Source organism: Trichomycterus rosablanca, chromosome 1, assembly GCF_030014385.1.
Source record: "Trichomycterus rosablanca isolate fTriRos1 chromosome 1, fTriRos1.hap1, whole genome shotgun sequence".
Lineage (NCBI taxonomy): Eukaryota > Metazoa > Chordata > Actinopteri > Siluriformes > Trichomycteridae > Trichomycterus > Trichomycterus rosablanca.
Genome location: NC_085988.1, coordinates 49,284,961 through 49,302,802, shown reverse-complemented (window position 1 = coordinate 49,302,802; position 17,842 = coordinate 49,284,961). Strand labels below are relative to the sequence as shown.

The following is a 17,842-nucleotide window of genomic DNA, read 5'->3' as shown; positions in this document are numbered from 1 at the left end:
ATCAGAACCAGCATTAATGTCTTCAGCAATTTGAGCTACAGTAGCTCGTCTGTTGGATCGGACCAGACGGGCCAGCCTTCGCTCCATACGTGCATCAATAAGCCTTGGCCGCCATGACCCTGTCGTCGGTTTACCACTGTTCCTTCCTTGGACCACTTTTGATAGATACTGACCACTGCAGACCAGGAACACCCCACAAGAGCTGCAGTTTTGGAGATGCTCTGACCCAGTGGTCTAGCCATCAAATTCTTATGCTTGCCCATTTTTCCTGCTTCTAAGCTTCTTGCTGCCTTATATATCCCACCCACTAACAGGTGCCATGATGAAGAGATAATCAGTGTTATTCACTTCACCTGTCAGTGGTCATAATGTTATGCCTGGTCGGTGTATTCTACACTACTAGCACAACTGCTGCTACATTTCCCACATTAATTAACTAATAACTATATAATTCACATCACCAATCCAATATTTGCTAATGTTTAATAGTAACATATAGACAGAGGTAACTCATTTGATAAAGCAGCCAATCCGAATACTGTATTTAAAGTTTTACAAATTCTGTTTTTGTAATTGAAATATGTGTTCATTACTGCTCAACCTTGGCAGAAGTAAACTACTTGGATAATGTGATATTGTATATAGATTTTATGCACATATGCCTATAGTTCATCTTAAGTAGTTTTTATTATGTTTTAACATTAACAGAAGTAGTGACAAACTTATAATAATACAAAAAAAGTTGAGCATGAGGAAATCCACCTTTCGCCTTCGGCTACGAATGGCACACACAAATGCAACAGGGGATAATGTATATAAAAAAATTTACAAAATGAAACCCTCGTCTCAAACAATGGCAAAAATGTTCAGTCTTTTATTTAAAAACTATAAACAGTCACCCAAGTAAATGAAAGCAACCTAGAACAGACTGTTAGGTATATGTATATATAATCACACACCCTACTGACACCGCAGAAAAGGTGAAGGGGAGACGCCCCGCTTGGATGCTAACACAACAGGCAGTTATAAATGTTACACAACACACTTAAGGGAGGACAGCCTGGGTAGCGGGAGCCGGAATGTGGCATGGTATTAAGAATGAAAAAAAAAAATTTGTACAATAAAATTCCACACTATATTAAGATAGAAAAAAAGAGAGGGAGAAAAAGATCGTATGCACAGAAAGCAAATAACACAGGAGAAAACCTGTATAAAACAGCATGTATTTAAACCAATTTACAAATACAAAAAGGAGTCAGTACAAGCTGAAAGCCTGTACAGTGATGCCTATAGTGGATACACGTGAGAGAGGGGTTACCTTCAATATTTATGGGGTTTTTTTGGAAGGGGAGGAGGGTGTTGGGGTGTTTTCTACAAAATAACATGAGATATATTATTCCATACTCTTTCAGCCAGCAAAATGAGTTCTACAAGTTATAATAGTACAAAAATGGGGGAAAATAAATCACAGTTCCACAAAAAAAAACCTGCCCCCCTTCCTAAACTTTACAGCATCAGTACCTTTGTAGAATATTTACAAGTTCTGAAGTACATTCATCCACTGCTTAGTATAGAATCACGTCTCATACAAGTAACCAGGGTTGAGGGGGGAAGGGAGGGAAACTTTAGAACCTATCAAAGTAATGCTTCTGTTCGGACACTCCACAGTGAGCTCTCCAGTGGCTGCAGCGGCATGAACAACGAGCTTCTTCTTAACTTTATATTTATTCACAAATATTTACAAGATTTTTTTTTTCTTATTTAATATTGGTATTTCTTTTAATAATAAATAAGTGAAAATATAATCGGCTCAAGTAAGAAAACCAAAGCTATCAAGTTCTAAAGAACAAAAAACAAGAGAAAATAACAAAAAAGTCTTGCCACACCTCTGCTCCTCTTCCTCCACCCCTGCGGCCACTGCCCCCACGCACCTCCTCCCATCCAGTCCCAAAGGCCTGTCCCTTACCATCTGTGAAATCGTGTTCAGGGTCGAGAAAATGTGCTCGTTTTGTTGAAAGTGGCGAGGCGACTTCCTTGGGGCTATAAGACGATGAGGAGGAAGAGGAGGAGGTGCCTCTGTAGGAAAGTGGTGAGTGTGCGCTGGTTTCTGTGTGGCTGGTGGAAGACCCGTGGCAGTTTATTAGTAAGTGATGATGCACAAATACCAACGCACGGAGAATGGAATGGAGGGAGAAAGGACAAGAGGGAGGCGAGGGACATCGCCAACACCGGCACCTTAGGTACCAGCCCAGGATGAAAGTCACTTTTGCTGTTCAAAATGTTTTTTGGGGTTCAGCCGGGCTCATGCCTGCAGAGAGTGCGTGAGTTCATAAAGGCATTTTGCAAGTGTGGTAGAGACCTCCATACTGCTAAGCGCCAGCACCGACAGGTGACCCTCATGTCGCATCACCAACCTGCGCACACACACAGAGCCATAAGGCATGTTGATTTAGTTATGTAAACAAGTACATTCATTTTGATGTTCTTATTCTATTTTAATTCATCTGCATAAATACCAAGACTCAGTTATCAGATTTTTTTATAAATAATTTAAGAACAATTTATGGGTGGAGTCATAATACAATTCAGTAATGTACCATGTGATTTAGGACACCTGTTTAAAAAAAAATGTACACACATGATGGATTTACAAGTTACACACTACTATACAGATGAACGTGGAGGGTATACAATTACTGACTGTAATTGCCACACCCCCTATACCTCATACAATCATTTAAAAGGAACCCCATTTAAGATTCTCACTGATCACATGCTATTTGCAGGGCTGAGCTTGGTCTGCCACACAATATCATGGTAGTGTGTGTTCTTGTTTGAGCATGCTACAGTGTTATTGGGATTTTTAAATACTGTTTGATCTTAATGACCTCTTTACAGCACACCAGTTTTGTTGCTGTGTAAATTTGTATCATTGCAGCATGATATTGTAAAGCTTACCTGCACTAAATCATTATGGGCCCCACAGACTATGCCTTAGTCAAGCAACTTAAAGCAGGACGGCATTGGGCTATTTACGGGCAGCGGTAGCTCAGTGGTTAAGGAACTGGTCTAGCATTTGGAAGATCCCTGATTCAAGCCCCACCAGTGCCAGGTTGCCACTGTTGGGCTCCTGAGCAAGGTCCTTAACCCTTAAACGCTTACACTTTATAAAAAAGTCACTTTGAATAAAAAGCATCTAAAATGTACTTGGCAGGTTTCATATGGCCCTAAAAAGACATTAATAAAATACATAAAGGGTGTGTGAAAACCCAGGGAGCTCTCTACATAGACAGCATTTTACGCCATCCTACGCGCACTCCCAAGAAGTAGGCTGTTCGAAATCCTAGATGCCTTAATACCCTCACTAGTAAGGTATCTTTCAACGCTATTTTGACTCAAGAACAAGTGAGCATCCGATGCTGCCTTAGCGGTGGAGGCAATCCCAGCATTCAGTGCGGCACGAGTCTAAGGTCTAAGCAGCGCGGTCGAATAACCTGACTTATAAGTCGATGACTTATTAGAATCCTCTCTACTTAGGCAGCTGCCTATGTAGGCAGTAAGACAGCAAGGCAGCTCACTAGGTTTTCGAACACACCCAAAATGTGATTTGCAAGGTGTAATGTTGGTGTGTTGTGTCACTTACTTTCGTCCACAGTCTGAATACTTGGCGATGTTCTTTAACGTTAAGGCAGCAGTTAGTCTTATGTGTTTGGTCAATGGTCCCTCTTTATCATCCTGAGCACAGAAAAAAAGAAAAAAGTCAGAATTACTCAAATATGCACATGGTTCCTACACATTTACCAATATTTTTCATGACCTTTCAATGCCCCTGAGACCACACAATCTCTAAAATTGACAGCACTCGAAATGGCTCGTTTGATGGTGGATGAGAAGGAAGCACTGCAGGTGCCAGAGGTGGTCACTGAGGTGAAAAGGCGGTGATGGGATTTAAGAGTTAAGTCACGCATGCAGTAGCGCTGCCTCTCTTATTTTACAAATGCTAATGGTTTTACTACATAGCACATATTTTGCACTCTCTCTCCCAAGTCATGACTTATATATTTGTCCAAATCAAGCCAGACATTATGAAATTAGCATTTTCCAGACATTGTGCAAATTTACATCTGCAGCTCAGTCCAGAACTTATTCTTCAACAAATACATACGTTTAGTTTAAGTTCAGTGTTTGAATAAATATTCTTATTTATTTGCAGGTATCTGCAAAGCAAATTGTCTTGACTTTCCCAAAAAAATTTCCTGAACTGGATAAAAAAAAAAAAAAAAAAGCTATTTCCATTACAGTTCTGTAGGTACCAGATGCTGCTGTTAAGTTGCTTTGAGACAATGTCTATTGTAAAAAGTGCTACACAAATAAATTTGACTTGATGTGACGTTTCAGGGTTTTTCATGACCAAACTAACCTTTGATTAATTCTTCATGATGCAGCATTTCAGTGTCAGCCACTTCAAAGTAACTCTGTACATGACTTTCAGATTTGGCTCAGAACCCATGAATAAATGTTACACCACCCCTTACTTGTCTAAAGCACTGGGTATAGTCATTTTTACAGAATAGGCATTTGACCCAAAAACCCATGATACAATAAAAAAAAAAAATCGAGGTATTAATGATGTCGGAACTTTTGCTTTGTGGTGAGATACTCACTGTGAAGTCCCTAAACACCAGGTTACGGGAGCCACGGCGCAGGGCCATGAGAGCTGCACTCGGGTGATTTACTATAGCTTTTTGCGGTCTGGGAGGAGCCGGACTGCTGCTTGCCGGTGGGGGAGATCTAAACACAGTTACACAAACACTAGTCATTAACACATGCACATATCAATGAACCAAAGTACAGCCTTGAAGAAAACAAGCCCGATGTCTTGCTGACTACCAGGGAGATGCTATTAGTATAAATTATTATTATTTTTACATACTTCTTTTTATTCCCAGCTACTTCTGTCTACAAAAAATATATACCTGAGCTTTTACATGAGGTCACCTTAGGAAACATTGGTTCCACTTATACAACTTCTGCATTATTCATGATGACAGGAAACAAAGTGCCACTCACTTAGATGTGTTGGAATTGCTGCCTTGCGTTTGTTCTTCCAGCTTGAGTCCAGCCAGAAGAGCATCTTTTGAGCAGTGCTTGTCCTGCACAAACAAACAAAGCCACTTACCACAGAGCTACAAACTGAGCTAAAATTTTAGCACATATCAAGAGTTTATAGTTAGTTATACTGTGAATAATGCTCATCCATAGTCGCACAGCGGTGTTTAGTGCATTTCTAAAAGTCTAACCTGTAGATGTGTGATGAAGGACAATCTTTGCCGTGGAAAGGGTTCACAGCCCTCCCAAAGGCATTGGCCGGGGTAAACCTCTTTGCTGCCGTGCTGTGTAGCTGCATGGTAAAACACCTGTGAAGGTGTCTCAAACCACCTAAAACATAATAATAATTTTAAATAAATGTAAGATTAGCAACATGGACAGAATTACATCTGTATATTACTTACTACTTTAGACCAACCTCCTTATTGATCTTTGCTAGATGATATTGAAAGCCAAGAAGCACCAATAAATATTGTGTAGCTCATGGTATTAACCAAATATCCTGTTACCCATTACTGTAAGCTTTTCTAGAGAGCTAGATGTTGCTTTAAACAAATGTATCAGTTAATGATACAGCAAATTACAAAAAAAATATTTATTTTTAGGGTGTTGAATATTTATCCCAACTGATACTAACAGTTCTGTGCATTTTAGATGCCATTCTGATCAAAGTCAGACTAACTTTGGTACACATTTACAGCTAGTTACATATAAATCAGGCTTATTGGTGCAAGAACAAATCTTGTGTGTGTTTGACTTTGAACAAAAGCAAAATATCTGGTGCAATTTAAAGGTACATCGAGGTAGAATTTTGGCATAGTACTGAGATTTCCTTACCGTTTACAGGCTTGCCAAAGACATTTGAAGTTCTGTCCAGGTTGGCGAGTCTGTTCCGGAAGGGGAGCTGTGGCTTGTGTCGTCTCGGCTGGAGGAACTGAATTTTGATCGACTGTTGGTGTGGACTGAGCCACTGGTGGTGGGGACTGTGTTGAAACAGGTTGCTAGAGAGAAAGAAATACATTTACGTGTTTAAGTGCTATTTAATTTTTATATCGCCCAAACATTAAGGCTGCATATACCGGCCTCATAAAAAGCTGTCAGGGGAAAAAAATTCAACAGTTGCTATGTTTTTTTTGCTGGTTAAGTAAATTAGAATAAAGAGGTTAATTAAGCCAGGGGTTTTCAACCTTTTTGGACATGCGCCCCCCCTTCGTGTGCCAACCGTGAACTTGCGCCCCCCCCCCCCCCTAACTTGCGCCAACCACCGCACAGAATTCATTGAGAAAGCTTCTGACAAGCTAAAAGAACATAATTAATGTTGTGCACATTATATAATTTTGCTGATTGAAAATATTACTTTAAAAAGATAATACAGGCCGCTCAGGTGGCGCAGCGGTAAAAGACACGCGCTGCAGCGTCGTTTCGAATCCAGCTCTGCCTTCACGGTCGAGGCTGGGCGGCTATGGACAACGATTGGCCTGTTGTCCGGGTGGGGGGCGGGACTTGAGACCGTAGGGGATGCTCTCTCAGGAACGGGGCGGTTGCGCCCTCTGCTGGCTGGTTGGTGGCGCCTGTATGGAGACGGGAGGGGGTGTGGCGGAGTGTGTGATCCTCCGTGCACAGTACTCTGCCACGCTACACTCGTCAAGTGTGGGTGATAAGACGGTCGATTGGCTGTGCACGTTTCGGAGGAGGCGTGGAACGGCCTCGTCAGCCCCAATCAGGAGCAGGAATCCGCACTAATGAGAGGATGATAGATGGGACAAAAATTGGACGTGCTAAATTTATAAAAAAAAAGAAAAAAAAGAAAAAAATAGAAAAAAAAAGATAATACAGTCCGACCCCATCTGAGCCGATTCTATCAGCACATTATATAAATTCGTGGTTCACTTTGGTAAATCATAAGCGGTTCTTGCTTTTTTATGTAGATGAGAGCAGAAAACGTTACTTCACAGAGCATAGACAAAAGTTCATCAATTACTAAGTTGGTTAGTTCGGGATCATCTGCTCTGACTGAAAACGTTTAGCTCCACAGGCAGAACGACTCTGACTCTGTGGTAATACTCAGTATAATTAAGCCTGAGCTTTTTAAGGTAAGCGAGTCACACAAAATGTTCTGTAGTAGTTGGTGTTTATTTACAACCGCAGCATTCATTATAACAGTAAACACGGAGAGATGACTGAGAAAAGAAACTTACGCTGCGCTTAAAATGAATTGACTCCTGAGTCACTTATAATCGATACTGTGAACAGAGCGTCTCTCTTAAAGACACAAACACGTGCTATAACACCGGTCGCTGCTTTTGTCACCGGTTATCTTCGCTGATAGCTCTATTTTGAAGGTTTTTTTCAGATGGAACTGAATAACATTAAATGTGCGTGTGAGCGTGGTCAGTTAGAGTAATGAAATCTGTCTCCCGTGGGTGAAAAATGAATTGCTTTAGTTTTAGAAGTAAAAAAATCTCGTAATGCCACGCCCCCCCCGGTCAGGCACTCGCCCCACAGGTTGAAAACCCCTGAATTAAGCTATGGGTGACTAATCAATATAAAATGACATTGGGCTGCACCTTATTTTTGAACTAGCACAATCCATTTCAGAAAGTGGGAATCTACTTTAGTACGACTAAATTTAAACCCAACTGACTTGCTTCAGGCTTTGAAAGTACTCCATCTATAAGTATGATTTCTCTCTGATAAGGGGGGAGTCCACACATGATAAAACAGTGTACAGCTTTTGCAAACTTTGTACTGGTTTACAACTGTGGGACTTCAGGCCTTTTAGGTCTAATGCTTTGTTTGATGCTGATTGATGCCCAGGCCATAATGGATCAATATGAAGTCTAAAATCGATGTGGACAATATTCAATTAATTAATTCATCTTTTAGAGTAAGCTCAGCTGCAAGCTTAGATGCAATATTCAATTGAATCATGTATCTAATGTTCTTTAAAATCATATCAAGATGATGTTCTTTTATGATTGTTGGGCTGCCTAAACATTACACAGCATAACAGTTTTCCTAGTCATTGTATTATCATTTCATAATACTAGCCAGTTATTAATTTAGTGGGTTTTTACCAATTTATTTATTAGGATTTTAACATGTTTTACACACTTTCGTTACAATTTTGTATCTCCAATTCACCTCACTTGCATGTCTTTGCATGGGTTTCCTCCCACAATCCAGACATGGGGAGAACATGCAAACTGCACACAGAATGGACCCGGACCACCCCACCTGGGGATCAAACCCAGGACCTTCTTGCTGTGAGGCAACAGTGCTACCCACTGAGCCACCATGCCGTACAAAAGAGATTAGGGCATTAGAGTTGAGTTGGCAGTGTAAAAGTAAACAGTGAATTTAACTTGTTAGTGGCAATGTATAAAGCCCCTCCAATTGTGCAATTATTTGAGTACATACAAGTAGGTATAGCATAAAATACCACTTTACTCTAGGGTACTTCAATCACTCACTGCTTTCTCCTTCCAAATAGACTTCATACTTTTCTAACTATTACGCAAAAAATTAATCATGTCCAAAATATGCTGTTGTTGCTTTGGGTGAAGATAGGCTATGTAAGTAAATATCTTAGATTTCTTTAGAAAAAAGTAGCCACATAAAACACATGACAAAGTAAAAATCTTACCTCAGTGGTAGATTCAGGAAGCGTGGCAGGCACACTGGGTTTCTGCTGCGCTACATTTTCTATTGCTACTTTTGCTACTGTGCTTGGGTCAACGCCTGCCGGAACTGCCACCATTGTGGAAATGTTGCCGGAGTTGTTGGGATCGCTGATGGTGACTATCCGGATGCCCACTTTGTTTGGAATTCCTGAAGCAGACGCACCCCGCTCGCAGTCTTCAGCAGGCCTCTTAAGGGTTCTGCTCTCAGACACGCCATTGGTAGGCAGCTCTGCACCAGAGGGGTCTTGTGTGTTTGGTGTGGCTGCAGGTGGTGGGGAGGAGTGGTTGTGGGGCGGGTGCTGCTGCCTTAACTCCGCGTTCAGGGCTGAGGGGCCATTGGAAATCTCAGCACTGTGACTGGAACTTTTTGGCCCGTTGGCCACACGTTCCAGCTGCTCTGCTTTGGCAGTGCCCTGCTGGGGTTGGAGGGAGTCAGTAAGTGACACAGCCCCAGGTATCTTCTGATGGAGCAGCACCTCGCCATTGCCCATATGTTTGGAAGCTTTATGATTTGGAATGTTTTTGTTTAGATGGGCACCAGTTGTGGCATCCCCTCGATCAAAGTCACAGACACCATTTACAAGGGGCTTTTTGGATTCAGCAGGTGGGCCTCCAGACACCTGTTTTGCCATGCAATCACTGTCCTGTGCAGAGGGGCCATTGAGCGTCTGGATGCCCTGTAGAGCTTCGGGCTGGCAGTTCCCTGAGTGGTTTGGAGGTAGACTCGAATCAAACTTCCTCCCATTGAGCAACTTGGCCCCAGGCCCATCAACCTCCATGGGCTGCCCATTGCTGGCTTTGGCAGAGACTTCAGTAGCCAAGGAGTTCTCCATCACCTCAATCTTTTTCTCATGGATGTGGAGCCCTGTAGCATCCTTAGCCTCCTCTTCCTTTTGGCAGATAATTTTGTCACCTCTGAAAGGTGGCACAGGTGTTGTGCAGGTAAGTGCTGGAGGTTGCAAAGGTTGGGTAAGCTGGAAACCAAGCGGTGATGTGTTGATGGTCAGATTAGTCTGAGAAACCAGTGAAGATGGAGCCCCTGGGCTGCTGGTAGAGTTTGGCACTACCGTAAAAGTGACCTGGTTACTGGGTGCGGCCTGCAAGATGGCAGCAGGGCTGGAGGTCGAGAGGATCTGCCCGGGTAAAATAGAGATGGGCACAGTCTGTACAGCACCTGCACCTGGCAGGGAGCTTTGCACCAGCTGCACGTTAAGCTGTGGTGCCGATGCAACCCCCTGACTACTGTTGGTAACCTGATAAACTACCTGTGGGCTAGGTGCCCTAGTGCTAGCAGGTGGAGGGACCTGGGGGGCTGGGAGGATAAGCTTTCCTCCAGGCGTGGTAGGACCACGCTTTGGAAGCAGTAACTGTTTGATCAGGCTAGATTCCGTGGAGGTAGTCTGGGTGGGGGACATAGGAGTGGGCGGTAGAGGGGGTGCTGGAGGTGGCGAGGCAGTTTGGATTTGAAACTGCTGCTGTTGTCGTTTGACAGATAACATCTGGCCGACAGTGGGTGGCGGTCCCGGGCTTTGGGTTGTATTTGAGGGTGGGGTCGGCATCTGTGGACTGGAACAAGATGGAAGCTGGCCGGGTGACAGGGCTGGTTGTGGAGAGATGGCAGGCTGTCCTAAAGGCTGGATGGTCTGGGCGTTTTGCATGGTTGAGGTGTTAGCTAAGACGATATGATGGATAGCTGGGGTAAAGGCAGGGTTGGGCTGTGGGTTAGAGCTGACAATGACCAAGCTCTGCTGCTGCTGGACCGGATGCTGCAAAGGTGCTTGTGCCTGCGGGGCGGGTTTTGGTGCAATGTTCTGGAACGCCACTCGTGGCCCTTGGGTATTTTGTGCACCTGCTACAGCTAACGCCTGCCCTCCTCCCACCAGTGTTGAACAAGGAGTGCTTGAAATTTGAGAAAAGCTAGTCAAAACTACACCCTCTTGAGGAGACACGGTTTGCTGGCCCTGTGGTGACATTAGCCGCTGCTGTTCTAAGGAAGGGCACGCTGCCTGTACTCTCCCGGTCAATACATGTCCATGTGGCACCCCCTGCTGGATGAGTGTGACTGGAGCATGGTGAAGAACAGTCTGAGGGGCTGAAGAGACACCGTTCAGGTTGGAGGCAGGAATAGCATTAGAAGCAGTGGTTAATGTGGGTATGGAGCTCTGCATCATAGCCGTTTTCAAGATGTCACCGGGACGTGAGAGCATTGTCTGAGCTGCCGGGGATGGAGGTGGTAAAAGCGGATTCGCTGGAAGCCGTGGACCGGCATGGACTGGCGCAGCAGGGTTGGGAACAAGAGGATGAGGATGCGATGCTCCCTGCATGCTGAAGGCAACCGGTGGTGCTGCCTGGCTGGCAGTAAGGCTTGATGCTGGTACCCGGACAAGCTGCCCACCCACAACAGGTGGCAAAGCTGAAAAAAAGCAACAAAAAAAGCAGTGGAAATGAAAGTCAGTCAATTCATTTATACATATTTATTTATTAGGATTTTAACGCCATGTTTTTCACACTTTGGCTACATTCATGACAGGACAGGTAATTTACTCATTGCACAAGGTTCATCAGTTCAAATTCTATGTCAATCACAGTCACGGACAATTTTGTATCTCCATTTCACCTCAGCTGCATGTCTTTGGACTGCGGGAGGAGCTGGAGCTCCTGGAGAAAACCCACACAGACAAAGGGAGAACATGCAAACTCCACACAGAAAGCACCTGGACCGCTCCATCTAGGAATCAAAGCCAGGCCCTTCTTGCTGTTAGGCGACAGTGATACCCATTGGGCCACTGTTCTTTCATTTAGAATAGAATGCTATATATATATAAATATACACACACACACACACACACTGGTGCTGGTCATAAAATTAGAATATCATGAAAAAGTTGATTTATTTCAGTAATTCCATTCAAAAAGTGAAACTTATATTATACTCATTCATTACACACAGACTGATATATTTCAAATGTTTATTTTTTTTAATGTTGATGATAACTGACAACTAATGAAAACCCCAAATTCAATATCTCAGAAAATTAGAATATTACTTAAGATCAATACAAAAAAAGGATTTTTAGAAATGTTGGCCAACTGAAAAGTATGAACATGAAAAGTATGAGCATGTACAGCACTCAATACTTAGTTGGGGCTCCTTTTGCCTGGATTACTGCAGCAATGCGGCGTGGCATGGAGTCCATCAGTCTGTGGCACTGCTCAGGTGTTATGAGAGCCCAGGTTGCTCTGATAGTGGCCTTCAGCTCTTCTGAATTGTTGGCTCTGGCGTATCGCATCTTCCTCTTCACAATACCCCATAGATTTTCTATGGGGTTAAGGTCATGCGAGTTTGCTGGCCAATTAAGAACAGGGATACCATGGTCCTTAAACCAGGTACTGGTAGCTTTGGCACTGTGTGCAGGTGCCAAGTCCTGTTGGAAAATGAAATCGGCATCTCCATAAAGCTGGTCAGCAGCAGGAAGCATGAAGTGCTCTAAAACTTCCTGGTATACGGCTGCATTGACCTTGGACCTCAGAAAACACAGTGGACCAACACCAGCAGATGACATGGCACTCCAAACTATCACTGACTGTGGAAACTTTACACTGGACCTCAAGCAACATGGATTCTGTGCCTCTCCTCTCTTCCTCCAGACTCTGGGACCTTGATTTCCAAAGGTAATGCAAAATTTACTTTCATCAGAGAAAATAACTTTGGACCACTCAGCAGACCTTTTTGTCTTTAGCCCAGGCGAGACGCTTCTGACGCTGTCTCTTGTTCAAGAGTGGCTTGACACAAGGAATGCGACAGCTGAAACCCATGTCTTGTATACGTCTGTGCGTGGTGGTTCTTGAAGCACTGACTCCAGCTGCAGTTCACTCTTTGTGAATCTCCCCCACATTTTTGAATGGGTTTTGTTTCACAATCCTCTCCAGGGTGCGGTTATCCCTATTGCTTGTACACTTTTTTCTACCACATCTTTTCCTTCCCTTCGCCTCTCTATTAATGTGCTTGGACACAGAGCTCTGTGAACAGCCAGCCTCTTTAGCAATGATCTTTTGTGTCTTGCCCTCCTTGTGCAAGGTGTCAATGGTCGTCTTTTGGACAACTGTCAAGTCAGCAGTCTTCCCCATGATTGTGTAGCCTACAGAACTAGACTGAGAGACCATTTAAAGGCCTTTGCAGGTGTTTTGAGTTAATTAGCTGATTAGAGTGTGGCACCAGGTGAATATTGTACCTTGTCACAATATTCTAATTTTCTGAGATACTGAATTTGGGGTTAATTAGTTGTCAGTTATAATCATCAACATTAAAAGAAATAAACATTTGAAATATATCAGTCTGTGTGTAATGAATGAATATAATATACAAGTTTAACTTTTTGAATGGAATTACTGAAATAAATCAACTTTTTCATGATATTCTAATTTTATGACTTTCAAACAATCTGGGATATGCGAAGAAAGAATTTTGTTGTACTGTACACCTGTGTGTATTTATATATATATATATAGATTGTTTGAAAGCTGGGGTCAGAGCACAGGGTCAGCCAGTGTACATGCCTCTGGAGCAGAGACAGTTAAGGGCCTTGCTGTGACTATGGCAAAGCTGCACTGTAACACATTTCTGTAGTTTTTACAGTATTACTACTGTAGAATGTTAAAATTCTTACTGTAGAACCTGTACACAGCATTTTACTGTAGATCTGCAAAGGATCATGGTCAAGATTCAGTGGTGGGCGAATTCTACAGTAAGCATATTTCTGCTGTGAATCACAATACGGTAAGTTTAAGCGGGATTTTTCTTTTTCTGTCAGTTTCAACAATAATCCGTCTTTGATAATAGTACAGTTTGCATTATATCTAACACAAATACTAGTTTTTTTTCATCACTCAGACAGAAAGACTTTATATCATCAGTAACAGGTACAGAAATTAGAATTACTTGATAATAGTCACCTACTCTTTTAAAACGCTATCAAGACAGAAAGCAAGCTAGCTCGCTAAACATAGAACTAATCGGCCAGTTGATAAACAACTAGCTAATGGTCTAGCCCAGTGGTTCTCAAACTTTTTAGACCAAGTACCATCCATTATCAAACCAAAAGTTCCAAGTACCACCTATGTTTCTCATCACAGAACCACATATGGCACACATTAATTAGATGTGTGTGTGTGTGTGTGTGTGTGTGTGTATGAGTATGCATGCGTGCGAGTGTGTGTTTATGTGTGTGGTGTTAGTGTATGTGAGTGTGTGTGTGTGTCTCGCTCGCTCTCCGTGATACTGAAAGTGCAGCTCTTATTACGAGTTATGATTAATTCCCTCTACTGATGGAAGCTGAATGGGTGGATTACAGTCGATAAGAACTGTGCAGAAATAAAAGACTCGGTTCCTTTCGTTCATTTCAAAGATCCGTTCAATAGAATCAGATCGTTCACAAACGACTCATCACTAGTATATCTGCAGTTACCACTGACCATTTCAGTGAGTGCGCGTGTTTAGCGGCGCAGCCTTGTGATGTCAGGAACGAGATCAGTGAGATTCAAACACAGATCTGCTCTGACAAATGCGTTTCGGAAATTTCGAGATGGAAACCGCGAACTTGAAGTATAGACGTACGGTGTCTGCGTAGCCCCGAATATTTTTAAAAACACATTCGTTTTAATTAAACTGATTTTAATAAAACAGAATTATAAGAACTTTGAAACAGATTTTATTAGTAATTTACACATTTTGTTTCATATTTTTTTAATTTATAATTATTAAATTATTAATTTTTTCAGTGCATGTAATTACTTTTCCAAGATTATCTGGCGTACCACCTCGTGCTGCTTCACGTACCACAGTTTGAGAATCACTGGTCTAGCCAAAAGTAATACACTAGAGCCAGCATTCATAACATTACCAAAATAAGCTATTTGTACATGATATTTTGTTATCTGGTGATATTTAGTTGATAACGGCATCAGTTGAATGTACGTAGGAGTAACAACACTGTTCGTAACGTTCGTGTGTATATGTGGCTGTGCTGTAGCTCCATGTTTTATGTGGTGAAACTCCTCACTCGTTTTTTTCTAGTTACCGTGAGGCATGTCTAAGTAGCCTACTGAAGTGGACTAAAGCAAAACAGAGCCCCAAAACAGGTAAGAATTTTAAACAGCACATTTTTAATAGTAGAATGTGTTTATTAATGTGATATCTTTAATGGGAGGTTAGGAATTAACTAAATTGTCATAGTCTCCAGTCTTGTATATACATTTCTACAGCAGTAACAGTAATTCCTTGTTTTATCTTTACAGTCCAGGGAAGAAAACTTCAGCCCAAGATGTGGATTCCAGCAAATGTAAAACAAAGCACTTGCACATTTTTGTTTTTGTTCAGAACAGCTGTGTTTATAAAAATATGAATTTATTTATTTAGTTATCTATGTATTTTTAAAATGTTGAAATTCAATAAATTATTTTTTGTTACAAATGCAGTGTCTTAATTTTTACAATGTATAGTTATTTTTCGAATATTATTTTAGTGTTAAATGCTGTAATGCCTTTAAAGTAGTCTGATATTTGCTGTAATTAAAAGACTGTGATAACAATTACAGTAAAGTGATTACTGCTGTAATAGGTTACAGTAATGTGAAATTACTGTAAAAAGAGCTACAGTGTACTGTGATTATTACTGTAATAAATATTACAGTATTTTATAGTTACTGTAATTAAATTTGCAGTATGCGTACTGTAAAATTTATTACAGCAACTTACCGGCTAATTGCTGCCAGCAAGTTACTGTACATTTCACAGTCTACTTTTTACAGTGTGGGATTCAAACTCTAAACCTTTCGATTGATAGCCCAAAGCTTTACCCACTAAGCTACCACCCTCCCATGGAAAGTTAACTTTTACTTTGGAAAGCTACTCAAGCACCAAAGCTACTCTTTAACTGTTTGCAATCAAATATTATTTTTATGGCCGAATCATGACACGTTAGCTTGAAAAGGTTGATGTCAGGTCCAACTTTGATTGAATCAAATTTTATTAAGTTTAGAATGAGCAGGTATATAAAACAAATCAAGTGTAAATATGTTGCACATCAGCGGCTTACCTGAGTGGGAGTGTTGTGGAGTCTCTAAGGAGGCTTCGGGTTTGGGCCCTGGAACAGGGGAGGGTTGCTGCTGCTGGTAATACAGTTGAATAGGAAGAGGAATTGCTCTCTTCCGCAAACCAACTACATGGACTGGAACTTGTGGGTTCGCTTTAGAGTCCTCCACACGCTTTAATGTATGGTTAGGAAACACAGTCCTGATAAACAAAGGGGGGAGAAAATCTTTTAACCATTTAAACAGATTTACATAACCACTCAAGTTAAGGACACCTTAATGAATAGCACCAATGCAGTAATATGATAAGCATAGAAAGAGGCGCATGTGCACAAACCTTAGGCTTTTGTTAAACCCGTTGGAGTTGAGAATACCACCCCGTGACATTTTGTTGCAGGTGGTCAGGTATTCAGCGTAGATATCAGAGCGAGAAACCGAGCCTTCTGTGTGCACCTCATAATGGGCACTCAACCTAAAAAAAAATATATAATAATAATCATAAAACATGAACACACTAAATGAACTGACAAAAAACTATATCCTGGTATTGTTAAATTGGATAAACACATTTGTATTCCTTTTAAAAATAATAGCAAATATAGCATAGCAAATATGCTTAGCTCGTAAGAACCTGTGTTAATTTGTACACATTGTTTTATTTAATAAAAACTAAACTAAATACAGTTTAACTTTGCGTCACATAAGTGCATTTGAAACTGGTGCAAAAATAAATAAATAAATAAATAAATAAATAGTGAAAGCTATAATTCATTATTAGGCTTTAATAAGCAGTATTGTCATCCTCTGCTTAAGTGTACTGTGTAGCTCTCCAAATCATGACTGAAATGAATGCAGTCAAACAAGCACTTTTTAACAATGGTATGGGAATAACGCAGTGGTTCTTTTGCCAAGGTTAGGGAAAACACATCCCCTGACTGCTGTCAGGCAAAATAATAGTGAAGAGTTAAGGTTATTGGGTTTTGAAACATTTACCAATAGGTGAATTGGTAACAGGTGAGGGAATCATGATTGGGTATAAAAGGAGGATCCACCAAAGCCTTTATAAGCAATGATGTATCTTGGCTCACCAACTTGTACAAAACATGATGAGAGAATCCATCAGTAAAAAAAAAAAAAAAAAACTTCAGGTTCTCCATGCAAAAGATGAAAATGACCATACAGACTGCTATCAGTGCTGCCTCTGTCTTAACTTTGTGTGCAGCAGGAATCAAATTCTAAATGTGTTTATATTTACAAAATACAATTAAGTTAATATGTAAAAACACTGGAAATATGACCCAATAAAACGGTGCTTGTACAAAAGCATGGCTGTGTAATCAGAGTGCTACTTGGTGCTAGACTGGCCTGACTGCAGGATAAAGCACAAAATACAGCAATGTCTTATTCAGATACAGAGCCTAGACTTGTAAGAATGTGACATGCCGCTTTTAGAACTGGATCAGTTGGTGTCTTCAGTTCCCAAATAATTAAGTGTTAACGGTAAGATGATCTAGTGGCAAACATGCAAATTTGGAATATACACCAGGCATAACATTATGACCACCTCCTTGCTTCTACACTGTCCATTTTATCAGCTCCACTTACCATATAGAAGCCCTTTGTAGTTCTACAATTACTGACTGTAGTCCATCTGTTTCTCTACATACTCTTTTAGCCTGCTTTCACCCTGTTCTTCAATGGTCAGGACCCCCACAGTACCACCACAGAGCAGGTATTATTTAGGTGGTGGATCATTCTCAGCATTGCAGTGACACTGACATGGTGGTGGTGTGTTAGTGTATGTTGTGCTGGTATGAGTGGATAAGACACAGCAATGATGATGGAGTTTTTAAACACCTCACTATCACTGCTGGACTGAGAATAGTCCACCAACCAAAAATATCCAGCCAACAGCACCCGGTGGGCAGCGTCCTGTGACCACTGATGGTCTAGAAGATGACC

General features: G+C 41.5%; 1 protein-coding gene across 1 annotated transcript in view; it reads right to left on the bottom strand.

Annotated features, from left to right (window-relative positions):
- Positions 1-854: 854 nt before the first annotated feature.
- The window catches only part of arid2 (AT-rich interactive domain 2), a 55,483-nt gene continuing 38,495 nt past the window's right edge, over positions 855-17,842 (bottom strand). Inside the window, exons 14-22 of the mRNA XM_062993900.1 lie at positions 16,218-16,352; positions 15,886-16,082; positions 8,756-11,205; positions 5,947-6,110; positions 5,301-5,439; positions 5,071-5,153; positions 4,665-4,791; positions 3,644-3,735; positions 855-2,414 (exon numbers count right to left, since the gene is read on the bottom strand). Of these exons, the coding sequence (XP_062849970.1) occupies positions 2,303-2,414; positions 3,644-3,735; positions 4,665-4,791; positions 5,071-5,153; positions 5,301-5,439; positions 5,947-6,110; positions 8,756-11,205; positions 15,886-16,082; positions 16,218-16,352 (3,499 nt within the window). The 3' untranslated portion in view covers positions 855-2,302. The remainder of the gene's footprint in view (positions 2,415-3,643; positions 3,736-4,664; positions 4,792-5,070; positions 5,154-5,300; positions 5,440-5,946; positions 6,111-8,755; positions 11,206-15,885; positions 16,083-16,217; positions 16,353-17,842) is intronic.